The 27174-nt window shown below is 49.2% G+C and overlaps 1 protein-coding gene across 1 annotated transcript in view; it reads left to right on the top strand.

Annotated features, from left to right (window-relative positions):
• SNX29 (sorting nexin 29) overlaps nt 1-27174 on the top strand; it is a 585133-nt gene that overhangs the window by 511181 nt on the left and 46778 nt on the right. The window contains exon 20 of the mRNA XM_025369629.1: nt 25897-26036. Within this exon, the coding sequence (XP_025225414.1) occupies nt 25897-26036 (140 nt within the window). The remainder of the gene's footprint in view (nt 1-25896; nt 26037-27174) is intronic.

The raw sequence follows: 27174 nt of genomic DNA, 5'->3' as shown, positions 1-27174 counted from the left end.
CAAGGGGACACCATTTATTCATCCATTCTACACATCTTTCATGAGCACCTACTATGTGCCAGCCACTGAAAATACAGTGGGGGAATTAAACAGTTAAGGGCCCTGTTTGCATAGGCTTACAATTTTTGAGTGGGAAGGAGAACAGATAATGCACACATAAACAAACACGTAGGTAGTCTCTAGTCATCTCTGAATAGCACAAAAGAGATTCAACTCTGCAGCTGTCTCTAAGTCAGGTCATAGGAGGCTTTAACTTATAAACCAAACAGCGTAGAATTTCTTCAATTTGCAAATTAAAAAATGTTTTGGCCACTGTTGCCAACTCAAGTAAAATTACTCAGTTCTGCTTGAAAGATGAGGCTGTAAGTAGAGAGGTGGTAGGTTTTTCAGAAGCTAGGAGTGAACTATCATCTAGGTTTGATCTGCTACTTGATAGCAGAAGGGGCTTTGCATGCTGGGTAATGGAGCCATAGCTCCTTTCAGACAGCTGCAGAAATCTTTTTAGGGGGCTGGAAAAATGAGCCACCCAGGCAGACTTGGCATTCTGCTTAAATCTCGTTTCCACCATTCATCCCTTCCCCTTATGCCCTCCACTCGTTCCCTCCTCCTGCAGTGGGGAATCATGGCAGAAGGCACAAGTTAGAGTTCTATACAGGCATTCTTCAAACTGGAACAACCAATAAAAGATGGGTTCGCTCTCTGGGGCATTTCCGTCAGCAATACCGTCGGTGACCAGGCAGGTCTGGAGAGCTATACATCGTTTTTCACGTTGTTTTGGAGACTCTCGCAGATGCCCCCAATGCACTGATTCTGGAAGTAATTGAACATCATTGTTTTCCGTTTTGTGGTGGGTTAGGCTTCACTGCTAAGTTCCAGGTGACTGACGGAGGTGCCAGTAATGCCAGCAGCCAAGCAGGGCAAGACATAGCTGCATCTTTTCCAGATTCGCAAGCCAAGTGGTAAAATGACGGCCTCTAGGGGATCCTCCTTTAGTCCGTATTTAGGCCACATAGCTCTCCACTGGTCAGCACCAAGGATAGGTCCACCGCAGCTGTCATTTGCCTGATGGTTTCCCTCTCTGGGTGTGATCTGAATCACTGGGGTTTAAGCATATTCATATGGTCAGACCACCCCTGAGACCTGGTGAATTAGAATCTCTACAGTGAAGCCCCACAATCTGCCTCTATTTACTTCTTTATTTATTTAGAGATGGGATCTCACTCTCACCCAGGCTGGAGTTCGGCCGAACAATCACGGCTGTCTTGTAGCCTTGACCTCCCTGTGCTCAGGCGATTCTCCTGACTCAGCCTCCTGAGTAGCTGGGACCACAGGCATGCACCACTATGCCTGGCTAATTTTTTTTATTTATGTTTTATTTTTTATTTTTTATTTTTTTGTAGAGACAGGGCTTTGCTGTGTTGCCCAGGCTGCTCTCAAACTCCTAGGCTCAAGGGGTCTACCTGCCTTGGTCTTGCAAAGTGCTAGGATTACAGGTATGAGCCATTGTGCCCAGCTTGCATTTATTTTATTTTAACTTTAAATTTTTTAGGGATAGGATCTTGCTCTGTCACCCAGGTTGGAGTACAGTGGCATGATCATAGCACACTGCAGCCTCAAACTCCTGGGCTTAAGGGATCCTCCTGCCTCAGCCTCCTGAGCAGCTGGGACTACAGGCACATGCCACCACACCCAGCTAATTTTTTGTTTTTTAATTTATGCAGACACAAGACCTGGCTGTGTTGTACAGGCTGGTCTTGAATTCCTGGCCTCAATCAAACCTCGTGCCTCAGTCTACCAAAGTGCTAGGATTATAGGCATGAGCCACTGCTCCTGGCCCTGCATTTGTGAAAGGTCCTTAGATAATGCTGATGGAGCTTGCCTGCAGACCAGTGACTGAGGACCACCCAGGAGGAGGGAATAACTGGCCCCAGGTACACGGTGAGGTACGTAGGTGCTCGGAAAGCCAGGGCTGGGACTTCTGACAGGAGTCCACTTCTCTGTAACCTTCACTGGCTCCTTTTGCTGTCAACCTCATGCCGTTATGTGGATGAGCAAAGAACACAGTGGTGAACATTTTCATGCGTTGGTGCCAGACTTTCCAGTCAAAATGTGGCTTGAGTTGAACAGTATCAAATAAGACCTCAAAGAATGATTCTAAAATTTTATCGCGTGTCTATTCTTTCTCAATATCTTACCACTTAAAATGTGATCTGTTTACCAGTGACCTCAGACTCATCCAAGAGCTTATTGGATGTGCAGATTTCAGGCCTCATCGCAGACCTGCTGAATGAGAATCTGCACGTTAACAGCCCCCAGGTGGGTTGCATAAACAAGCAAGTTTGAGAAGCACCGTTCCGTGTCATTGTTGTGGTTGCTATTGGAAGACTGGACCCTTCCAATGAGACCCTTTTCTGTCTCCTTCCTCCCCGCCTCACCTTGGCCCCCTCGGTGGAGGGCAACTGTTGCTCACTTGTCTGCTTGTCAGGCTTTGAGCTACGCCTGTTGTGGGCAGAGTGACTGTGTGTTCTGTTGGCCTGTCGGGGTGTGGCTATATGCTGTGTTGCTCTCTCAGGATGAAACAGGAAGCTCCCAGCTGCAGGCAAGTCTCAAGCCTCTCACCGCTTCCACCTCTTCTTGTGGGCTCTTCATTCAGATTTATTCAAGAATTTTGTTCAATTATAACCCCAGCACTTTGGGAGGTCAAGACAAGAGGATTGGTAGAGGCTAAGAGTTCAAAACTAGCCTGGGCAACAGAGTGAGACTCCAACTCTACAAAAACATTAAAAATACAAAAATTACAGCCTTGACCTCCCTGTGCTCAGATGATTCTCCCAACTCAGCCTCCTGAGTTGCTGGGACCACAGGCATGTACCACCATGCCTGGCTACAGGTGGTGTGCCCCTGTAACTTCAGCTACTTAGAAGGCTGAGGCAGGAGGATTGCTTGAGATCAGGAGTTCAAGGCTTCAGTGAGCTAGGGTCGCACCACTACACTCCAGCCTGGGTGACAGAGTGAAACCCTGTCTCTTTAAAAACAAACAAATTCTGTTTAAGACAGTGGTAGGCCAGGCGCGGTGCCTCACACCTGTAATCCCAGCACTTTGGGAGGCTGAGGCGGGTGGATCACCTGAGGTCAGGAGTTTAAGACCAGCCTGGCCAACATGATGAAACCTCATCTCTACTAAAATACAAAATTTAGCTGAGCATGGTGACACATGCCTGTAGTCCCAGCTACTTGGGAGGCTGAGGCAGGAGAATCGCTTGAACCCAAGAGGTGGAGGTTCCAGTGGGCCGAGATCTACCACTGTACTACTCCAGCGACAGAGCGAGACATGTGTCCCAAAAAAAAAAAAAAGGCAGTGGTAAAAGATCTACATGGTTCCTGCCCTCATGGAATTTTCAGCCTAGCAGAGAATTTTACGGGTTTGTTTGTTTACTTATTAAGCGAATAATGTGAGTTAGTCCCAGGGTCAGTTAGGGACCTTCACACTGAGATGTGGAAGCTGTGATCCAGTTGAGCTAAGAAGCAACAGGCAGCGTGGGTACCAGGGCACGTGCAGGCCTGCACCAGCCCAACACTAGATACAGAGTCAAGGCCTTCTCTGTCTGACTCCTGCAGCTTTTCCTGCCACTGCAATAGAAAGGTTCTAGTTCGTGGTGAGAACACAGGACCTGCTTAGTGTCCAGGCTCAGGACCGCCTCTGAGCCGGGCAAGCAACATGGTCTGTCCAGATGTGTGAGGCTTGGAACTGAGGCTGCAACTCAAAATAGGGTCTGATGAGGTCTCCTCTGGGCATTTACTTCCCTTGGGACAGTGGTAGTGAGGGGCGGTGGAGGAGGGCGTGGGTTCTGGGGTCAGAGTACTTGGGTTTGAATCTTGACGCCAGTGTAGATCAGCCTGTCACCTTACTGTGCCTCAGTGTGTCTTCACTGAGGTTCAGAGTGGCCTGCTCTGGGGCTCAGCCTGATCTTCTAGCCCATGAATTATTGTCCTGGGGTCTGAGGAAGAAATTCAGGTGATCAGTGGAAAAGATTTACACTTGTATTCTCACTACCCTCTACGTGAAGCATGGACTTTAAATGTGAACTTGGATGACAAATTCTAATAGCAGTAATGGTGCCTCCTTCTTTGTCCCCAATAGAAAGCAATCACATGTATTTTCGTATCACATTGCAGTTGCTGCGGTGTTTGCAGCCATCATTAAAGCTCATGGTTAAGGGTCACTACTTGAGAATTACAGGAGCGATTAGAGCTGCCAGTAGATCTTGTTATTGAATGCATCTGCAAAGAAGCACTCACATTGCTGCCTCGCAGTTCTGATACCTGTGTTTAAGAGTATGTGCTTTTCTGCCTTTTTTCCCTAATCCTGTGTGTCTTATTTTGTGAACTTAAAAACATCATTCTGACAAGCAGCTAGTGGGCTCCACCACTGCCACAGAGAGGACTCTCCCATCTACCACCTCCACCCCCAGGGTTGCCTCAACTGTACACCCCCCTGCCCCTACCCCGCTGGGTGCTGCCACCCACCACCGTTGCTCTGAGCTGCCTCACTCCTTCCAGTTCCTCTTCCTATTCCTTCCCTGCTAAGTTCCTTTTTTTGAAGCAGGTGCTGGATAAATAATTAATAGGGTGGGAAGACTGTGGAGAGAATAACATCACTCGTGTTTATTTTTAAGCAGCTGCTCCAGGTGCAGTCTAGGTGGGGGAAGCGGTTGAGGGGAGGCTGCTGCTGAGTGGTGGGAAGATGCTTTGCAGATAAGCCCATGCACTGGGAAGTCAGGGTGTTGAGGAGCAGGATGGGGCTCCAGAATGGGAAGCCCAGGGAAGAAAGGTCTGTGACCAGAACAATAAGTGGGAGATGCCCAGGAAGTGTCAACATTTCAGTGAGAAGCTGAGGAAAACTCCTCCTAGACTAGCAAAGGCATGAGAGGAGTTTGATTTCTGTGATTGAAAAGAGCCAGAGATGGTGCAGCTTCAGGTAAAGCTGGCTCCAGGGCTGGAGCGATCTCAGCAGAACGGGGCCTCCTCTTCATTCTTTCCCTCCTTCCTTCTCTCTACTTTTTTTCTGTGTAGGATTCATTGTCATAGAGGCTTTCTTCAAGCTACAACCTCTGGCAGGCCCAGACTTATCCTGGCGGTACTCGCTGAGAAAGAGAACTTTTCCTTTCTAATAGTCCCAGAAAAGTCCTAGGATTAGATTCCATTTGTTCTGTTTGTCTGAGTCATGTGTCCATTCTTTTTTATTTTAAACAGCTTTATTGAGATATAATTCACATACCATACAATTTAACCATTTAAAATGCACAATTCAGTGGCTCTTGGTATATTCAGAGTTGTGCAACCATCACCCCAAGTTTTAGAATATTTTTATCACCGCCAGAAGAAACCCTGTACCACTTGGCAGTCACCACATCCTCTCCTGCCAAACCCCGGACCTCAACCCCTAGCAACCACTCATCTGTTTTCTGCATCTGTGGATCTGCCTATTCTGAACATTTCCTATCCATGGAATAGTATAATACGTAGTCTTTCCCGAGTGGCTTCTTAGCATATTTTCAAGGTTCAGTCCTGTTGTAGCATATAACAGAACTTCATTCCTTTTTTAAAAGATATAATTCATGTACAAGGTAATTCACCCCTTTAAAGTCTCAAATTCAGTGGCTTTTACTATATTTCCAGAATCGTGCAGTTATCACTAGGAGCAATTTTAGAATGTTTTCATCACCCAGAAAGAAACTCTGTATCCATACACAGCCTCTCCCCATTTCTCCCCAGCCCCCAGCCCTAGGCAACCACTCACGTGCTTTCCGTATCTCTAGGATTGCCTGTTCTGGAAATGTTATATCCGTGGAATCATGCACTATGAAGTCTTTTGTGAGTCACAGAAGGATCGTGTTCCCAAGGTTCGTCTGTGTCATAGCGTGTATCGGTGCAGTAACCCCCCTCATCCAAGGTTTTACCTTCTGCAGTTTCAGTTACCCACAGTACAGTACAGTCAGATATTTTGAGAGACCACATTCACATTACTTTTATTGTTGTATATAATTCTTATGTTTGATTATTGTTGTTAATCTCTTCCGGTGCCTTATTTAGAAGTTAAACTTTGTCATAAGTATGTATGTATAGGAGAAAACATAATATATGTATAAGGTTTGGTGCTATCTGCAGTTTCAGACATCCCCTAGGGGTCTTGGAATGTATCCTGTGGATGAGTAGGACCGCTGTACTTCATTCCTTTTTCTCGTCAAATATTTCATTGTGTGGCTATGCCATATTTTGCCTATTCATTCATCAGTTGGTAGACCAATTGGAGTTATTTCCATTTTTTGGCTTTTGTGAAGAATCCTAGGCCAGGTACAGTGGCTCATACTCCTGTGACCTTGGGGAGGCCAAGGTAGGATGATCAGTTGAGCTCAGGAATTTAAGACCAGCCTGGGCAACATAGTGAGACTCTGTCTCTACAAAAAATATAAAGGAAAAAACAAAGAGAGACTCCCACTCAATGTTTTCTGGTGGACAAATGTTTATCTTCTTTATTTCATTCCATCTAGGAGTGGAATCACCAGGTCAGGTGGTATCTCAGTCTGTTCAGGCTGCTGTGACAAAATACCACAAACTGGGTGGTTTTTAAATAAAAGAAACTCGTTCTTTTGTAGGCTAGGAAGTCCAAGATCAAGGTGCTAGCATTTTGGTGTCTGGTGAGGGCCTGTTTGAAAAGACTATTGTTTCCACATTGAATTTTCTTGGGATCCTTGTGGAAAATCCATTGACTATAAATGTGAGAGTTTCTCACAATTCTACAATTTCAGTTCTTTTTCATTGATCTAAACATCTTTATGCCAGTTCCTTTTTTTAAAAAAAAAAATCCTATTTTGTATATTCGAGGTTTGCAACATGATGCTATAGGATATATAGAGACAGGAAAATGGTTACTCTAGTGAAGCAATTAGCATAGTAATCATTTCACATGGTTCCTTGATGACTGTGGCTTTGTACAGGTAGTAGCTTTTGGAATTGAAAAGTATGAGTCCTCCAGCTTTGTTCTTTTTCAACATTAGTTTGGCTTCTGTGGATTCCTTAGTTTTCATATGAATTTTTGGATCAGCTTATTGATTCTGGGGGAAAAAAAAAAAAAAAGGCAACTGGGGTTTTGATAAGGAATGATGTTGAATCTGCCAATCAATTTGAGGAGTATCACCATCTTCATAATATTAAATCTTCCCATCCATGACCATGGAATTTTTTCTATTTAGGCCTTCTTTAATTTCTTTTGATCATATTTTGTAGTTTTTCAGAGTACAAGTTTCAATTTTTGTTTGTTTGTTTGAGACAGAGTCTCACTCTGTCGCCCAGGCTGGAGTGCAGTGGTATGATCTCGGCTTACTGCAACCTCCGCCTCCCAGGCTCAGGTGATTCTCATGCCTTGGCCTTCTGAGTAGCTGGGACTACGCATGTGTGCCACCACACCTGGCTAGTTTTTGTATTTTTAGTAGAGACGGAGTTACACCATGTTGACCAGGCTGGTCTCGAACTTCTAACCTCAGGTGATCCACCTGCCTCGGCCTCCCAAAGTCTGGGATTACAGGCGTGAGCCACCAGCGCCTGGTCAGTGTGTCCATTCTTGAGCCAATCACTATGTCCAGGGAGACAGAACACCCTAAAAAAAAAGCTGGATTGAATCCTGTGCCTGCCCCTGCAACTGGAGGGAGGAGTAGTCTGTCCCCAACTACTTCGTCTGGAAATGAGAAGTGGGAGATGTTTGAAAGGATTATTCTAGTGCTCCTAACAGGGCCATGAAGGGGATGTGTGCTGGACAGGCAAGAGTTAGAAGAAGAAAAGTTATCTGTTATAAATTCTGACCACCTAAGCTTCATTAAAGGCACCTCACGTGATACGGAGGGAATAGAAACAGACTTGAAAAGGCTTTTGGCTATTTGATTGCCCAAAAGGAAAGAAATGAAAGATGAAAGAAATCACTGAGGTTTCCAGCATTTTATCTAGAGGTGATTTCTTAGAATCGTGTTCAGCAAAGGCAGCATATCAAGGGCTTAAGTCAGGCTTAAGAACGTCAACTATGGTCAGGGAATGGTGGTGAAGAAGACAGCTGAGGAGGTGAAATCTGTCTGCCCGGCCTGGAAAGGTTATTCTAACCACACTTTGCTCCCAACCTACCCACCAAATCCAGCTGAAACCTTCTCATCCTTCAAATCTCTTTCCTGAGGCTTGTCCGTAACAGTGTGTATCTGTTTTCTGATCATCAGTCATTTTTGCATTCGTTTGTCTGACAGAGCTCTGAACTGCAGAGCAAAGGCCATGTCTTGTCTGCTTACCTGCTGAGGGGGAAAATGACTGTACGGAACCTGTAGGTTATTGTGAGAATTAAATGACCTGACAAAGATGATGATAGCTAAGGTGAGCTAAGTGCTTACTTTGTGTTAGGCACTGCAACTATTGTTATCATCCCTCTTTCAGAGGTGATAAGACTGAAATGCTTTCTGAGGCCGTAGACCTGGTAAGTGGCAGAGTCAGGATTGAAATACAGAGGGTCTGACTCCTGGCCTGGGTTCTTTCCCATCACATCAAAGCACTTTGCACCGTGCCTGGCATGGAGCAAGCCCTCAGTAGATGCGAGCTGCTATTTATAGTCAGAGAAGGAGAAGCTTGACTCCTGTCTGGCATTGCTGGTATTTGTGTGCTAGCCCTGTGGTCCCAGATCTGGACAGTCAATGGCTAATGCAGAATCGCATCTTCCCCAGTTCTGTTTTCCATACGTGTTGGAATTGAGCTAACTGCTGTAACAGATTGCAATGCCAGACTCTGTTTCTTGTTGATGTTATTGTTTAGATGCTTGTGGTTGATGAGTGGCTTGTGTGTAGATCCCAGATCTTTCCATACTGAGCCTTCACCATCCCCTGGGGTAAGAGTTAACAACCTTTTTCTGCAAAGGGCCAGATACTAAGCTAAGAACCTGACTTGGGACATGTCTTGACTGCAGCTGGAATGATTCCTTTTTCGGCCCTGATTTATTTTTTACTTTCCTTCTTATGAGAAAACTCCAGAACCTTTGTCTAGGGTATGTAATGCTCTGACGTAGGACATTAAAATAACCCCTTTCCTTTCCCTCCCTCCCCTTATCCATTTGGTTTGCATTAAACTCAAAGGCCCTGACAGGTGGTGCTTCTGTGCTGTGCTGTCTCCTTTCTCCAGTTCCCAGCATGGCACCAGGCACATGGTCAAGGCCAAGTCAAGGGCTTTTAATTGAGTGGAGCTTTTGCAAACCTCTCCTGTGTCAACAAAGGGGCAAATGGGACAACTGAGTAGCTGGGCCTGGAAGCCGTGTGAACCTGGGTTCAAATCCCAGCTCTGGCACTAGTTAACATGGCCAAGGGCAAGCTAATCCATCTCTGTGAGTTTCAGTGTTCTTATCTGTAAACTAGAGGTACCGCTGCCTTCTTGGGAAGAGTGTTTTTGAAGATACTGTAGCTGCCATATTTTGAATGGCGCCTGGTGGGCTGTGGCGGGTGGCTGTTCTGTCTGTAGCCGTTGCAGTCACAGGGAGGAGTCCAGAGAAGCCGCACCGTCATGCATCCCCGGCCCTGCTCCGGAGGGCGAGCTGGGCCCCACCCTTCCCAGCATGTCTGGATTGTTTCTGTAGATAGGTGCTTGGCCTTCAGAAGCATGGACCGCTGTCACCTCTCAGTAGCACAGCTCGATGAACTGTAGCAGCGGGGCGGCAACAAGATTGCAGACTGTTTTTGATGGCCTATTGATTTCTTTTTTCTGTTGCTTCTGGATGGCCTGCAGATATATTTTGTTTGATCTGTACCGTGATATTCAGGCATTTGAATTAGCTGCCAGCTGATCTGAGAAGGGAGAGATCTCGCTTAATGATCCAGATTTTCAGGTTCCTTTAAAAAGCAGACAGAGCTGGCCCTGCGAGCTCCTGCTCTCAAAGGGCTGTGGTCCGCCAGAGCGTCCCTCCCGCTTCACCAGCGTTCTTGGCACCCTCTGTTCCTGCAGTTTATACCTTCAGCCTGGCCATTGCAGTATGGGATTGTCTTTGGGGTGTCTGATTCACTCCTGGTTTCTTTTATCTCCATCAGCTCCAGGGAGGGGTGCAAATGCCACGCCACCTTCTCTCTCCTGGCTGGCTTCGAAGGGTACTTGTTCCTCCCTAGCCATGTCCTACCCTGAAGGAGCTTTCTTGGGGACACAAAATGGCCAAGCGGAGTGGAAAGAACATGGCCCTGGAGTCCCTTCACTGTGGGGTCCTGGCCATGATACTTACCTCCTTTGAGCCTCATCTGTGAAATGTTGTTCGGGTTGGAGATAGTGTCCATAAGTCCCTCCACTCAGTTCCTGGCATCCAACACACGTTGGCTGGTGCTAACATTTTGTCTCCATTATGGTCTCTCTTCCCACTGAGCCATTTCAGCCTGTGGCCTCTGCAGTGAAGAATTTATGCTAGTTGTAGAAGCTACAATTAAGGCAGTTAGAGATGGTCCCACCTAATGCCACCACCGCTGCCATTAAAGTCTCTGAGAATCTCTAACCCAGACCCTGGGTGACCATCACACTTGGAATTGAGTGTGAAGGGATTCAGGGCATGGGGAGGGCATTCACTCGGTGATGGCAAGGGAAGGGCACCAGGCATGCCATCTCTCAGCCCGGCCAGCCCCTCAGATGTCCAGGGCCCACACCACCCAGGCAATTGCTTAGAGGGCTGGGGAGGCACGGGGAGCGGATCCCCAGGAAGACTGAAATGTAGAGTATCTGAGAGCACTGGGAATTCCTGGGTGGAATTCCACAGCTCAGTCTTGGCTTCTGGAATTATTGGCCTTGGGAGCTCTTTCAGGGCAGAACATGTCGGAACCCCATATCCTATCTTTGGGTCCCGTGGAGGTGGTGGGGGGTCCTGGCAGTAAACAGGTATGGACAAGAAAATATCTTTCCTTTTTGTTTTTTCTCTTTGGACCTCAGATACCAAAATGTGAGTGAAACCAAGTGTAGTGGCTTACACCTGTAATCCCAGCGCTTTGGGAGGCCAAGGTGGGAGGACTGCTTGAGCCCAGGAGTTTGAGACAATCTGAGCAGCATAGCGAGAGCTTGCCTCTCAATATCCATGAACGAATGAATAAATAGATCCACCCCTCCATTCTGCCACATGAGTGAATGCTGTTCCTAGCTCCTGGCATGCTGTCCTCACTGGTCACTCTAGAGCCCTGTATTTATCCCCTCTTGTCCCTGTTCTCCCTGCCACAGGCAGCTACTCCAGTAGCCTCAGCGTGTATCTGTAAATTTGTTTCCTTCCAGAATGTGTTGGGTCATTGCATGTATTTTTCATTTCCTTCCGTAGCATTGTGCTTCGGTCCTCATTCTTCGGCTTGGTTCGCCCGGTGCCATATTGCAGCTGCAGCCATGTGGCTGTGCATACCTGCACTCTGCCTCTGGGACTGTTGATTCCATTTTTGGAGTGTGCATTGGCAGCATCTCCTTTGATGCAGCCCATACGGCCCAGGACGAGAATTCCTCTGGGAGAGATCCTCCAGGTGGAATTACAGGGTTATGTATTCTACTGTGTCTAATTTGACCAAATATTGATAGATTGCTCCAAAATATGGTAGTTTTACTGAGGGTTGTGTGCCTTGTGCTAAAGATGGATACAGGGATGAGGTGGACCCTGGAGGGCCTTGCAGCGGATGGGTGAGAGTCAGGGGTGTCTCAACAGATGAGGCCAAACTGCATAAGGAAGAGGCTGGCCACGGTGACTCAGGCCTAGAAAACCAGCACTTTGGGAGGCTGAGATGGGTGGATCACTTGAGGTCAGGAGTTCGAGACCAGCCTGACCAACATGGTGAAACCCCGTCTCTACTAAAATGACAAAAATTAGGCAGGCATTATGGTGCTGGCCTTTAGTCCCAGCTACTTGGGAGGCTGAGGCAGGAGAATCACTGGAACCCGGGAGGCAGAGGTTGCGGTCAGCCGAGATGGCACCACTGTACTCCAGCCTGGGCGGCAGAGTGAGACTCTGTCAAAAAAAAGAAAAAAAAGCAAGCATGAACTAGCCTTTTTCCTCCTCTCCTCCCCCATCCTCCAGCTGTCCAGCCTGCAGTCTGCCTTGGCTGCAAAGTCAAAATCAAAGAAAAAAATAGGCTTTAGCTGCAACAGAGCCCATAGCTTTCCTGCCATGGGAATCATTTGTTGTGTCCTGCCGAGGGCCCAGCCTGTGCCAAGCACCATGGAGGGTAGAAGAGTCATCGCAGGCGGGCTCCTGCCTGTCGGGAGACAGGCTGCCATATCCAGCCCTTCTTGAGCAAAAGCACTCCCCGACAGTCTCACTCTGTCACCCAGGATGGAATGCAGTGGTGCCATTTTGGCTCAATGCAACCTCTGCCTCCTGGGTTCAAGGCTGGGGTTCTGTTGAGACATAAAGATGAGTTTTCATGCAACCACAGGTATTTCTCACTGGGCCAGGAGGTAAGTTTTTAGAACTCTGGTATTTTGGTTCACCCTATGTGAACTGCAGGACTAGGTCATTTTTTAATTTCTGTTTTTAGCAAAGCCGCAGGTCTCCTGTGGTCATGAATGCATGGGTCTTAAGAGGCAGGACAGCCTCATACTCCTGAGCTCAGGTGCAGAACTCAGGCAGACGTGGCTCTGAACTCAGCTGGGTCACCTTGGAGAAGCCACTGGATCTCTTGGAGCCTCAGTTTATTCATTTGCCAAATGGGGATATTACTATTTCCCAAAGCTGTTGCAGGGGTATGCTGAGACAATGGAAGCAAACACTTCACATCGCACTTGGCATGTAGGAAGCTGGTGATAATGGGCCTATTATTGTTAAGAGAAGCACGTGTGAGAAGAGTGTAACTGGGCCTTCAGCTCCATGTGGAGCCCTTGTTCCTTTTCTGAAATAGAGACATGCTTTCCTTCCTGTGCTTGCAGTTAAGTTTTGATTTGGGCACATCCTCATTGTAGATGCAGGACCAGGTTTTATTTTCTGTTCTAACATTTAGCACAGTTTAAAGATACCATGTGAATGCTGTGGTGCAGTCTCCGAGCTCTTTCATGGGTATTCCCCTCTTGAGCTGCCCCAGGATTGGGGCTATGATCTGTCATGCCCCCTCCCCTGCAACTTTAGAGTAAGATCTCGAAAGCAGTGGGGCTGAGCTCAAAGCCTCGGGCTCTCCCACAGCCTCCTATGGGACTTAAGAACTTGGGAGTTTGTTGTAGGTGGGCCAAGAAACCACTGGACGGTGTTGGGAAGGGCAGAGGAAATGGTTGGGCCGCATAGAAGCCACTCGGTTCACAGTAGCTGTAAACAGTCACTGAGGGGTGTGCGCCTTGTGCTGGGCACTGAAGATAGATACAGTCATGAGGAGGACCGTGGAGGGCCTTGCAGCAGATGGGGAAGAGTCAGGGATGTTTCAACAGATGAGGAGGCAGCAACCAGCTATCTCCCAGGGGATGTAGGCAGGCATTTACGTTGGACCCTAAGATTAAGTTTGGGGTGTGAGCATCTCCTTAGTGTTGTGAAAGTGCCCAGGGAGTGGAGCTGTGCCAGGTGAGAGGGTACAGCTGGAGAGGCAGGTGGGAGCCGGATGGTGAGGGCCCTCGCGTGCTGTGCAGGGAGCTTGAATCTCCCCATCACTGTTTACGTCCATCATGGAAGGCCCAGGGAATATATACAGAGAGACAGATGGTTTTTGTTTTTGAGACGGGGTCTCTCTGTTGCCCAGGCTGGAGTGCAGTGATGTGATCTCAGCTCACTGCAGCCTTGACCTCCCAGGCTCACATGATCCTTCCGCCTCCCATGGGGTCATTCCGGAGTTTGCCATTGCTTCTTCCCTTGGCTGGCCCCTTCTCATCTGTGGGACTCACAAGCAGTACTGGAGGGAGGTGGGCATCCCATGGACATGAAGGTGGTTGATGGATTCTCTCTACCACGGGTGCCTGACGGAGGCTGGAGTGTGTGCATGAACCATAGACCGTTCACGACTTCGGGGACAACTAGGTGCTGTTCACCTCTACTCACAGGGCCTGGCACAGAAGGGCAGTCAAAGAGATGTCTGCTTAGGTGGAGGACCGAATCTGATCCCATGGACTCAATCAATGTCCGGAGAGCGAAGGCGCGATGGTCTCTGCAGGGCGTGGCCTGTTTCCTCACCTCCTCCCTCCTTCCCAGTCCGTCACAAAAGCACTTGCTTGGGACATGGTGGCAGCGCAGAGTTGCTGCGGTGAAAGAGTCGATAGGGCCTCGCTTCCCTCGTCCCCACAGAGGAGCAGTGTCCCTGGCCTCCAAGGCAATGTGTCTGCAGAGGCTTATGGGAGGGGAGTCCCACCAAGGGTGCCTTTGACATGCATCCCCGCCCTGCGCGCCCTTTCCTCAGTTCTCTCCTCTCCTCTCTGACCCTGCCCTCCCTCATCCTCCCTTCCTCTGACCTCCTCTCCCCTCCCTCCCATACCTTTCTTCCCTCTCCCTTGCCCTGCCCTACTGTGCCTGCCTTTCCCCTAGCCTGCTTTGTTTTCTCCCCTCCTCTTCCCTCCCCTCCCCAGTGCTCCCTCCCCTTCTCAGTGCTCCCGCCCTAGCCCTCCTGCCCTGCCCTCCTCTCCCTTTCTCTCCCTTTGTCTCCCTTCCCCTGCCTGCCCTGCCCTGAGCTGCTCTGCTCTCTTCTCCTCAGCCTTCCTCTGCCCTGCCCTGCTCTCCTCTCCCCTTCCCTCCTCCCTACTCACTTCTCTTCCCTCCTTCCCTCTCTTCTTCCCTGCCCTGCCTTCCTCTGCTCTCTCCTTCCCTTCCCTTCCCTGCCCTTGCAAAGCGCCTTCAGATAAAGACCTCATCCCTCCCCTCTTCCGTCCATGCCTGGTACATTCCAGGCGGTGATCACCTAGAAAAAGGCCTGGTGAACAAGCTGCAGGACCTGTTCCAGCCCTTCAGCCAGGCCCCTACCTCGCTGGTTGGCCCAGATGGGAGCCTCAGGACCTTCTTCATGAATATTTGGGGCCAAGTCCCATTGTAAAGATTAGAACAGTTTTCTTTTCGAAATCTGCAATTGTATTATTTTCCCCAAGTTAATCAGGGGAGGCCACTTCGCGAAGCTTTACTAACAGCACCCAGTCAGCGGCTGATAAAAGGAGCTCCGTGATGTTTGGGAAGCCACCGCTGTGAGGGTCACCACGCCCGACTATTTGTTTCTCTCAGATGTCTCTGTCGAGAGTTTTTAAAGTGGCAATAACAGGATTTTCTCTCGTCAGCTTCCCAATTAGCAACTGCGCAATGGACTCCCCAGAAACAACTGCTCGGGCCTGGGTGCTGGGAGGCCAGGCGCCCCCCGTTATAAAGCAGAGTTCACAGGTTGGCATGGATTTGCCATGGATTGCGGCTCGCTCCCTGCATCCCAGGGTAGCAGAATTCGTCTGTGGTTTAGATGAGCTCCACACCTCCCAGCTGGCTAATGCTTGAAAGAAGAAAGGCAGATTTTCAATGCTCCAGGGATAAAACAGAGTGTTTTTTTACAATTGAAGCCTCAGAGCTGTTTTCAGTCTCAGGAATAGCTGATTCTCACTCTGGCTTAAAATGCTTGTCACTCCTTGGATACAGTCCAGATTCTCTAATGTGGCTTCCCAGGGCTGCCTCAGCTCCCCGTACCCCAGGCCCCTCTGCTTCTGAATCTTGTGGTCCCCCTAAGCTACTGTCTTTGGCATCTTCAGGCTCCTCCCTGCCCTGGAGCTGCCTTTCTCTCCCACTGTCTTAGAGCAGAGTGGATATAAGGGCACTGGCTCGGGAATCAGGCCTCTTGGGGCCAATTCTTGTCTCCACCCACCCACTCAAGGAGTTGTGGACCTGGGCTCCTCTGAGTCTCAGCTTCCTTCTTCTGAAATGGGAACATGAAAAAGCCCCTCTCTTGGCCAGGCGCGATGGCTCATGTCTGTCATTCCAGCACTTTGGGAGGCCAAGACGGGCGGATCACTTGAGGCCAGGAGTTCAAGACCAGCCTGGCCAATATGGTGAAACCCCGTCTCTAGTAAAAATAGAAAGATTAGCTGGGAGTGGTGGCATGTGCCTGTAATCCCTCCTACTCAGGAGGCTAAGGCAGGAGAATCACTTGAACTGGGGAGGCGGAGGTTGCAGTGAGCCGAGATTGTGCCACTGCACTCCAGCCTGGGCAACAGAGTAAAACTACAAAAAAAAAAAAAAAAAGAAAAAAGAAGAAAAGAAAAGAAAGCCATCTCTCAATGGGTTGCTGAGGATAAATGAAATGATGTGTAAGCATAGATGTGCCTAGCCCAGTGCCTGGCAGAGAAAGCACTCCAAAAATGTTGCTAGTAACAGCTCCTCCTGCTGCTGCTACTAATAATGACGGCAGTCATTATTATGTCCCACAGCCCTTTGGGAGGGCTCCCTGACCCCCATTCAGATCAGGCACCTCACCATTCTCCCCCACGGGAGAAGAGAAGGGCTACCTTGTGTAGCCCTTCATCAGGCGTGTGTCGTGGCTTTGTCACACTGTTTTGTAATGATTGCTTTGGATGTCTTTTCCAACTGACTGTAAGTTCCACGAAGGCAGGATCCACAGGTCTCATTGGTCTTTTTATTGGAAGTGTCTGGCTCACAGTAGACCCCCAAAGAATGCATGCTGAATGAATCAACAAATGAATATATGTGACTGGATAGCTAAATGAGCAAATGAATTATTGCAACACATCAGCAAGTCACCCCTGAAATAGATCAGTGAGCTCTGAAATAGAACTCAAACCCATTCACTTCTCCTTGCCTCCCCGGCTGCCAGCGTGTCCTGCCTGGCTGGCTGCATCCTTGCCGGCCTCTGTGCTTCCTGCATTGCTTCCTTTGAATCTTCAGGTCTCGTCTCCGAAGCCACCTCCTCCCAGGTGCCTTCCTGTCCTAGCCACCCAAGCCAAGTCCATCTCTGTCCCAGCTCTCTTTATGATGTGTTCACGTATCTGCTTGTTGGCTCTACTGGATCTAAGCTCCGGAGGGCAGGGGCCACATCTGTTTGCCAGTACGTTCCTTCAAGGCACAGTACCTTGGACACACACAGGTATGCAGCAGAGAGTTATTGAGTTAGCCATGCAAAAGCCAGCACAGTTAACACGGGTGCCAGTAACCAGCATGGGCGTAAATCTGTAACTCGATGGCACACCACGAGTTAACTTCTCATTCATGTCACGGTCCACTGCAGATCAGGCGGCCCCTCCTTTCTCCACGTGTGGGCTACACACTCCCAGAGGAAGGGGAAGGGGAAGCGGGGGAGGAGAGAATCGCAGTGAATTTCCTTTTTTCGGCTAGGCCTGGACGTGGCCTGCCCCAACTCCCATTACCTTACATTAACCAGAAGTCAGCCTATGGCTGTCGTCTAATTGCAAGGCATGCTGGGAAGCCCGGTCTTTGTGCCCAGAAAGAAGAAATGTGGTTGGTGAGCCAGTCTCATCAGAATGGGTGCGAGACGAGGCGTGGTGGCTCACAGCTGTGATCCCAGCACTCTAGGAGGCTGAGGAGGGAGGATTGCCTAAGCCCAAGAGTTCAAGACCAGCCTGGGCAACATAGCGAGACCCCATCTCTACAAAAACTTTAAAAATTAGCCAGACATGGTGGTGTGCACCTGTAGCCCCAGCTACTCTGGAGGCTGAGGCAGGAGAATTGCTGGAGCCCTAGAGGTCAGGGCTGCAGTGAGCCATGATTGTACCACTGCACTTCAGTCTTGGCAACAGAGAGATACCCTGTCTCAGAAAAAAAAAAAAAGTACAGGATGGAATCTCATAGCCAGGAGGCCTTGTTGCTGGGGTCCTTGGTAGTCTCATCAATATTCTAGAATTCTCTAGCCAGTGACAAGTTACAAGATCAGCTGACTCCAAAGCAAGTATCTCTTAAGGGAGCTGAGCTGCCTGCTACTCCCGACAGACCAGACCTTTTTATTTTACAGAATACCTTGATGTTCCTTGATAAAAAGAAAAAGAACTTTGGAAATGCAGAATCACCTCTGTCTGTCCCATAGCTCACATGAGGTGCAGCTCCCGAGGAAGGGCCTGCTGGGGAGCGGGACACGCATCGCAAAGACACACTTGTCAGAAACGAGCCGGGAAACAAAATTCGGGGAAATACAGGGGGCGGGGCCTGAGCATTGGTTCCAGGAGCCTCGTCGTCTTGTTCACAGCATTCCATCGTTTTAAAAATAGCTATTCTTCATTTGATGATATCTTTATCTTCTTGAAGCTCAAAATAAAATTAACCTTTTTTGGAGGGAAGAAAAATACTCCTATGAAAATCGTCTTGAGTGTTCTTTTTGAAAGCGAGGCCCAACTCCCAGTGCCGTGTATGAATAGCTCTCAGGCATCATTGACGATGGTGTTACGATAGGAATGCCGCAGAGTGACAGCAGGACCACGGGCGGCGAGGACTCATTAGGCAGCCCCCAGAGGAGTCTGGCAGGTTCCGTGTGCTGGGCTTGCCTCCAGTCCTGTGGCTTCTCATCTGAATTTTGGCTGCGGCCCCAGGAGCCCAACCAGAAAACTCACAGATCCCTCATGGCCCTTTAAGAGCTGGACACTCCTCAGGGGGTCAGGGCCCCTTCCTGGATGTCCCATCTCCTCCTGGGAGGTCCATGTGACAGAGGGGGCCTCTGAAAGCCTAGTTCCCCGCCTTCACTCACTTGCTCCCTGGTGTTCGGCTCTCTTTGGAACCAGGGAGCTGCCTTCCAGGCCAGTCTGTCTACTCCACCACCAGGCGTCTTTGTTCTCTCTCTCTGGACTTTGGCAACACCCTCCAGGCCATTCTTCCTGTGGCCTGCCTGGCCTTCACTGATTTTATCCCCAACAGGTATTTGTTCTTTCAACAAATGTGTATGGAGCCTCTTGGGATCTCCAGGAACTGTGTTAGGCTCCAGAGATAAAGGGATGAACCAGACAGATAAGGTCCCTGCCTTGGCGGAATTACCGTCTAGCAAGGGAGGTGGAGGAGCGAGCAAGAGGCCCACAGTGAAGGAATGAGACTATCCCAGGAAGCACGGAGTGCTTTGAAGAAGGGAGAACGAGGACTGGATCAGAGAGAGCCTGGGCCACCTCCACTGGCATGTCCCGAGAGTTCTCTCAGAGGTGGTGGCACAGGAGCAAAGATCAAAATGGCAAGCCTTCTGGGCCAGGGGGACATCCCAGACAGAGATGGGAGACATCAGGAGATTGCTGATCTCATGCTGGACATCTCATGCTGGACATGAGAAGAAACTTGGGGCTGCTAACATATTACGGTGTTGGTGAGGGTCGGGGTGGGAGGCGTTGGGGAGAAGGTGACATGAAGAGAGGTTGGCAAGGCATGCTGAGGCCACATGGCAAGGTTCCCATGAGCCATGCTGGGAGTTTAGTCATGTGTCCTGGGAGATGCACGGAGTGCATGGGAGCCATTGAAGAATTCCAATAGCAAAGGGTCGTGATGGAGTTTTGAGAGCTCTCTCTGCCTAAGCTGCCTACAGCCTACTGTCCCCAAGCATTCCCTCTCAGTGTTTATCAGATCATCGACCTCCTGCTTCCCACCTCCCGCTGGCTTTGTTCCCTGGTCTCCGTGGCTCTGCACCGTCTTACTGCTGACGCTGCAGTCTTACACCTCTGGAGCTCCTAAACCCAGCCACGCGGGCTGCCTCCTGTTCCAGCAAGCCAAGCTCCTTCTGCCCGGGCGTTTCTTCTTTGCATTTGCTATTCTTTCCACTTGGCGTGCCCTTCCCCCACCCCCAGGGCACCACCTTGACCAGCTAATGGCCACATGTCTTTGCTCCAGGAGCTAAAGCACCGGCTTCCGAGGCTGCTTCCCTGGAGTGAAGCGCTGTCTCCAGCCCTCCTGCAAACATAGACACTCCTCCTTGCGAGCTTCCCTGAGCACCTGTGGGTTCCACTGCAGCACTTGCCCCAGCCTGTCCCCACCCCCTCCTGCACATGTAAACTCCTGGAGGAAAAGGATCCCAGCTAAACATCCGTGGATCATCAGCACCTGGCCTGATGGGCCATGTTGGCTACCAGATGCTGAGCCTGGGTTATTACCAGTGGGGTAGGCGCACCCCATCGCTATCCTGCAGATGAGAAACAGATTCCAAGGGATTTCCACGCATTCCCACCGAGCCAGTAAATGGTACCGCAGGTCTCTGACAGTCCCAGGGAATGTCACTTATGATGTGAAGTAGATGCAGTATAGCCTCTGGGATGCATTTCTAGGGCCTTGACTGGTCATACTGCCTGTGCAAGGGGTATAAACCAGGGCTTGCAAATGCACTGGATCACAGAGGCCACCAGGCAGGGGACCAGGCTGGGCAGAGTGACAGTGCTATGTGGTCCGCTAATTAGGCACTCCTGGCTTAGCCCGTACCCACTGGCAGGGCTGCTCATTATTTAAAGGGAAGCCAGAAATCTGGGTTTTATGCAGAAATCTCCTAGTTTTAATGTTTCAAAACGTTACTCAGGCCATACAAAACATACCTGTGGGTCACATTTAGTCTGTAGACCTCCGTGAGCAGCTTGTGGTGAAAATGGTGGCACCATGTCCCCCAAAAGGTCAGAACCCAGGTGATCCCAGGGGGAATCCAGTCTGAACAGTGTTGCATTCAACCTCTTAAAGAATGGATAGATAAAGAGGTGCCCTGTAACTCCTCTTTTAAAATTCCAGAAGCAGCAGGCACTTTTGAAAACTCAAACGTTTAAACACGGGCTAGGTCTTAGATAGCACCAACGAGTCATCATTAATTTTGTTAGAGGTGATTATGCCGTTGCATTTAAATGGGAAAATGTTGTTAATTTTTCAGAAATACGCACCAAAGTATTTAGGAGTAAAATGTCATGAGTATAATTTATCTTAAAACACCTTAGCGAGAAGATAAAAATGATGACATAAATACGGAAAAGAGTTAAGACTTTTCAGACAAAGTATTGTGGGGATTCATTAAAATTTGCACTGCTTTTTGCCTTATTTAAATTTTTTCAGTGAGGTGTGATGGCTCACACCTGTAATCCTAGCACTTTGGGAGGCCGAGGCAGGTGGATCACCTGAGGTCAGGAGTTCGAGACCAGCCTGGCTGACATGGCGAAACCTGTCTCTACTAAAAATACAAAAATTAGCCAGGTATGGTGGAGTATACCTGTAGTCCCAGCTACTTGGGAGGCTGAGGCAGGAGAATCTCTTGAACGAGGGATTGCACCACTGCACTCCAGCCTGGGTGACAGAGCGAGACCCTGTCCCCCCCCGCAAAAAAAAAAAAAAAAAAAACATTCACAATATAAATGTAAGAAAACAAAACACAATCACAGGCGAGAATATAGCCTTCCATGAATTATTCTGGGATCTTCCACACCTCTCAGGTCACCTTCTGCCGAGTCCTGTGCTGCAATTCAGGCCAAGGTGTCTGCACCTCTAGGGTCAGAGTGAGACCTGAGGGAAAAGTGCCCGGGGTGGAGGATGAGTCAGGCAGCCCTGCCTGCCGTTGCACCCAGGTGTCAGGCTTCCTCCTTTTCACAGGGCAAATGGCTTCTGCTAAAGCCAGCCTGGAAGTAGAATCTCAAAGAAGTGAACCTCGCTTTGGGGAAACCTGGTATAGAGGAACCCATGGGTTTTTCTTTGGAAGGCTGAAAGTTGTCTTCTGTACTGGGGGAGGCTGCCTGATGGAAGAGCCTGCTCAGCCACCTGCGGGTCTTGACCCTTTGTGCAAGTGCCTCACTTTTCTGAAATTCAGTGACCAGCCTTGGATGTGCTGTAGCGACACAGGGCAGGGGAAGCTCTGAGAACGAAGTGTGAGTGAAGATGTCACAGACGTCAATGGATAAAGAAAATGTGGTGTATGTATACCGTGGAATACTATCAGCCATAAAAAGGAACGAAATCATGTCTTTTGCAGCAACTTGGATGGGGCCAAAGGCCATGATTCTAAGTGAAGTAACTCAGGAATGGAAAACCGAATCCCGTGTGTTCTCACTTATAAGTGGAGCTAAGCTACGGGCATGCAAATACATACAGAGTGATATTGTGGACTTTGGGGACTCAGGCGTGGGGGAGGTAGGGAAAGGGGTGAGGGATAAATGACCTCATATTTGAGTACAATGTACACTGCTCAGGTGAAGGGGGCACTAGAGTTTCAAAATTCACCACTAAAGAACTCATTCAGGGCCGGGTGCAGTAGCTTATGCCTGTAATCCCAGTACTTTGGGAGGCTGAGGTGGGCGGATCACTTGAAGTCGGGAGTTCGAGACCAGTCGTCACTACTAAAAATGCAAAAATTAACCAGGCATGGCTATGCGTGTGCCTGTAATCCCAGCTACTTGGGAGGCTGAGGTAGGAGGATTGCTTGAACCTGGGAGGCGCAGGATGCGGTGAGCCGAGACTATGCCACTGCCCTCCACCCTGGGTGACAGAGTGAGACACAGTCTCAAACAAAAACAAAAACAAAGAAACTCATTCATGTAACCAGAAATCACCTGTATCCCCAAAAATTATTGAAATAAATCAGATTTTTTAAAAATTCCAGTTGCTGCCATATTGGATGTTCTTAGAGCAGAACCTGGCTTAGGTTTCCAGGGAGCCGCTATTGTGAGGAGTGAGCACTTGGAAGGGACTTGGGATTCCTCCAGGGGCCTCTGAGACCTGGGTGAGAGAGGCAGATCAGACTTATGGATGGAATTCTCTAACCTTCATTTTGGGGGTGGGAGGGTCACCTTCCTTGGGCTCTGTAGCAGCACCCCACATACAGCAGGAAGGACCATCTCTGATCGCTCCTCATTGCTTTAGTGTTTTGAGCATTTCCCTTCCAAAAAAAAAAAGAAAAACTTTCACAAGTTCTTGCAGGGCTGATGAGCTCCTTTCTTGTCTTCCTGTGGTAGAGTCTCCCAAGCTGCCTCGAGGGTTTCTTGTGCAGAGGAAAAACTAGGCTTCATGAGCTCCATTGGGCACTAACCTGGCATCTTAACCACCTTCCAAGGAAAAGTATCTCATTGTTTAATGGTGGGTTGAAACTTGCCTTCCAAGGAGCAGAACCAGCATTCAGACTGGGTGAGCAGAGGCCCCAGCTTGGGTTGTAGGATCCTGGGACAACCTTGTCTAAATGTCTTCTCTCATTCGTACATAGCCCACTTCCTGCCAGGCTGTGAGATTGTAGCCACCAGCTGGACTGATGGTGACACTGGAGTGGCTCTCAGCAGTGTTTGAGAGCTGCCACCCCTCTGGAGAAAGGTCCCCCACTGAGGCCGCTCATCAGAGGTGGCTTTGGACGAGAAGACTTTGTTGTGACTTTAGAGTGGCCCTGAGGGACCCCTGCTGGCATAGATGCTCCACGGTTCCATCTCCCACCTGGTGCTCACAAGAGGCTTGCCAGAGAAAATATAAGGATGCCCAGTGAAATTGGAAGTTCACATAAACCAATAATTTTGTGGTATAAGTGTATCGCAAATAGTGCATGGAAAGGTTTCCTTGCATAGAACATACTTTTTGCTGAAAAAATATTCATTATTTATTTGAAGTTCAAATTTCACTGGGTGCCCTGTATTCTCATTTGCTAAATCTGCCAACCCTGGCTCAGAGGCGCCGCTTAAGAAAGACTCTTCTTGCCATGCTCGGGGCCTTGGTAGGGCTTTGTAGGGTCTCTTCTCTTCTTTTTATTCTGATTTTGATTTTTAGAGTCAGTGATACGGTTTGGATTTGTGTTCCTGCCCAAATCTGTCAAATTGTAATCCGCAGTGTTGGAGGTGGGGCCAGGCGGGAGGTGATTGGATTGTGGGGGTGGATTTCCTCCTTGCTGTTCTCATGACAGTGAGTTCTCATGAGATCTGGTTGTTTAAAAGTATGTGGCACCTCCCCCTTCCCTCTCTTCCTCCTGCTCCAGCCGCGTAAGACGTGCCTGCGTCCCCTTTGCCTTCCACCATGGTTGTAAGTTTATGAGGCCTCCCCCACCATGTTTCCTGTACAGCCTGCGAAACCATGAGCCAGTTAAATCTCTTTTCTTTATAAATTACCCAGTAAGTAGTTCTTTATAGCAGTGTGAGAATGGACTAATACAGTCAGGGTCTAACTGTCTCCCAGGTTGGAGTGCAGTAGTGTGATCATAGCTCACTGTACACCCTACCTCTAGGACTTAAGCAATCCTCCTGCTGCAGCGACCCACGTAGCTGGGACTACAGGTGCACACCACCACGCCCGGCTACTTTTTTCAATTTTTTGTAGAGATTGTGCCTTGTTATGTTACCCAGGCTGGTCTTAAACTCCTGGGCTCAAGTGATCCTCTTGCCTCAACCTCCTAAGGTGCTGGGATTATAGGCGTGAGCCACCACACCTGGCCTGTGGGAGCTCTTCACCGGGGACCAGGGCACGTGATGCTAGGCAGTTTTTCGAGGTGCTGACAGATTGTGACTGAGCCCCTGCCTTGGGCCAGCTCTGTGCCTGCACAGGGAGAGAAGAGACGAGTGCCACATGCGATCTATGGGCCTCCTGGGTGAGGTACCAAGGCCCACTGCAGACTGCAGTTTCCTCATCTGTTTCACGCAATCGTCATAGAACATTCCTCCTTGTGTTCTGTGAGGTTGGAAAGACCGCGTTCCTCCACTGCCTTCTCTCAGCTCTTTGTTTTTTCACCTTGCTTGGTCTTCAGTCCAGAAGGAGCATGATTGTCTCAGAGAAAGCCTTTCCCGGCCCTGACGCTCACTGCCCAGGGTGTCTTTGCTACAAGCCAGGGGCTATTAGCACAGATGCACAAAGCAGGACTGGCTATGGAATGTGTGGGGCCCAGGCCAACGTGACAGTGTGGAGCCCCTGGTTCCAAATTAGTGAGAATGTCAAGGTGGGCAGCAGCTCACCAGTGTGGACCCTCTGCGACAGCTGGGGTTGCACACCAAGCAAGCTGGCCCTGCCCACAAACACCAAGCAGACACGGGTGTGGTGGGGGCTGCAGGATGAGTGAGGGGGTTCTGGAGCACAAAGCCCCTGATCACTGAGTGGTGGAAACTGCTCAGACCTGGGAACCTGTGCCTGCCTTGTGGGGCCACGCTGCACAGCCCAGGCTGGTATGGACCTATAGGTGGGGTCATGCTACCATACATCCTAGGTGTGTGTGTGTGTGTGTGTGAGAGATGGGGTTTCGCTCTTGTTACCCAGGCTGGAGTGCAATGGCGCCATCTTGGCTCACCGCAACCTCTGCCTCGTGGGTTCAAGCGATTCTCCTACCTCAGCCTCCCGAGTAGCTGCGATTACAGGCATGTGCCACTATGCCCGGCTAATTTTGTATTTTTAGTAGAGTCGGGGTTTCTCTTTGTTAGTTAGGCTGGTCTCGAACTCCCAACCTCAGGTGATCCGCCCGCCTCGGCATTGTGACCCACGCATCCTAGTTTTTCAAGAGAACACAGAAATTGTTTATTAATAAAATCTCTTTCTTAATCAGTGGCGGTTGATTTGTATTTCGAGAAAGTCCTCTGAAGGCAACATTAAGCCCGTGCTGTGGAGTGGCATTTGGTGTGACTGATAATTACCCGCTGACCTGTGTGGTCGCTGGATTGATTTGTGTCTCCCTCGCTGGCCCGTGAACTCCACGAAGGCCACAGCAGCGCGTTCATTGTTCTACCCCTGACCCCAGCACCACATTCGGCACGTTTTGGTGCACCATAAATAACCGTCCCATTTGAATAGGAACACACCAGATGTAGGTCTTGGACCTGCTTTTCCTCCACTTAATAATAATATCGTGGGCATCTTTCTTGTTATTCCATGTGATGATACGTGTAAGGGCTTAGGGACCAGTCACACAAGGCGGTTGCTCAATCAGTGTTGGCTGCCGGGATGGCGCTGATGGGTGATCGCCTGTTCTATGGGGTCGTTTCTGACCAGGTGAGGAACACATACCTGAGTGAAGATGTTTTGTGTTTCCTCAGGATGCCAAGTTTGTGGAGGAACGAAGAAAGCAGCTCCAGAATTACCTGCGCAGCGTCATGAACAAAGTCATCCAGATGGTCCCCGAGTTCGCTGCCAGCCCCAAGAAGGAGACCCTCATCCAGCTGATGCCCTTCTTCGTGTAAGTACCGCTCCCATGGGCACGCGCCGCCAGCCCTGCCAGCACTTCGTTCTTGGTTGTTTTATAAAGGTTGGAGAGGAAAACGGCTCTCCGTGATGCCCTGATCGCCATGGGACCCAGGTGACCTCCAGGGCCTGTTCCAGGTGCCGCGATGGAGGCCGGGCCTCAGTGCTTTGGAGCTTCTAAAGGATAGGAAGAGAGCAGGCCTGCAAATGAGCATTGTTGACTTCAGGCTCACAAATAAACTCAGGGCTCTGTGATTTTATACTTTGACACATTTCAATTAAGGAAAAATTCATTTTCTACACAGCCCACTGGGTGCTCCAAAACTGAAACAAATTGTGTCAGTGTTTCTCAAGCTTGGGTGATGAACCCAAGGAAAAGTTCTCCCAGACTCGTACCATATTAACTTAAATTATTTTTATATAAGTATTACTTAAAAATGAACATTAATATTATTTAAATACCTTCTCTTGAAAAAGTTAAAAAAAAAAAAAAAGAGTTTACGTATTATGCACTTAGAAAATCATTATGCTTCAGGCTGGGCATGGTGGCCCACACCTGTAATCCCAGCACTTTGGGAGGCCGAGGTGGGTGAATCAATGAGGTCAGGAGTTCGAGACCAGCCTAGCCAACATGGTGAAATCCCATATCTACTAAAAATACAAAAATTAGCCGGGCATGCAAAAATTAGCTGGGCATGGTGGCGGGCACCTGTAGTCCCAGCTACTTGGGAGGCTGAAGCAGGACAATCGCTTGAACCCAGGAGGCAGAGGTTGCGGTGAGCTGAGATCGCGCCGCTGCACTCCAGCCTGGGCGACAGAGCAAGGCTCCGTCTCAAAAAAAAAAAAAAAAAATCGTTACACTTCAAAATTGTCAATTAACCCAATGGATGCTACTGTTTTCAAGAAAGCTAATCTTGGCTCGAAATGTCATGCAGTGACTTCTTTTCACCTGCCACATGCCAGGCATGCTGACCTCATCCACCCCTTTGCTCTGGTCCCATTGCCAGGAAACATCGGGCCGTCCTTTTGATGTCACTGCCTTACCACTGATTAGTCCACTCTGTTGTCATAACCTGGGACCTCTGACGTTTACATCCTTGGAATTAGGGGAACCAAGATCATCAAGCCCGGCT

The sequence above is a fragment of the Theropithecus gelada genome, chromosome 20 (genome assembly GCF_003255815.1).
Source record: "Theropithecus gelada isolate Dixy chromosome 20, Tgel_1.0, whole genome shotgun sequence".
Lineage (NCBI taxonomy): Eukaryota > Metazoa > Chordata > Mammalia > Primates > Cercopithecidae > Theropithecus > Theropithecus gelada.
The sequence above is the reverse complement of the archived record's forward strand: the minus strand, read 5'-3'. Positions and strand labels throughout refer to the sequence as shown.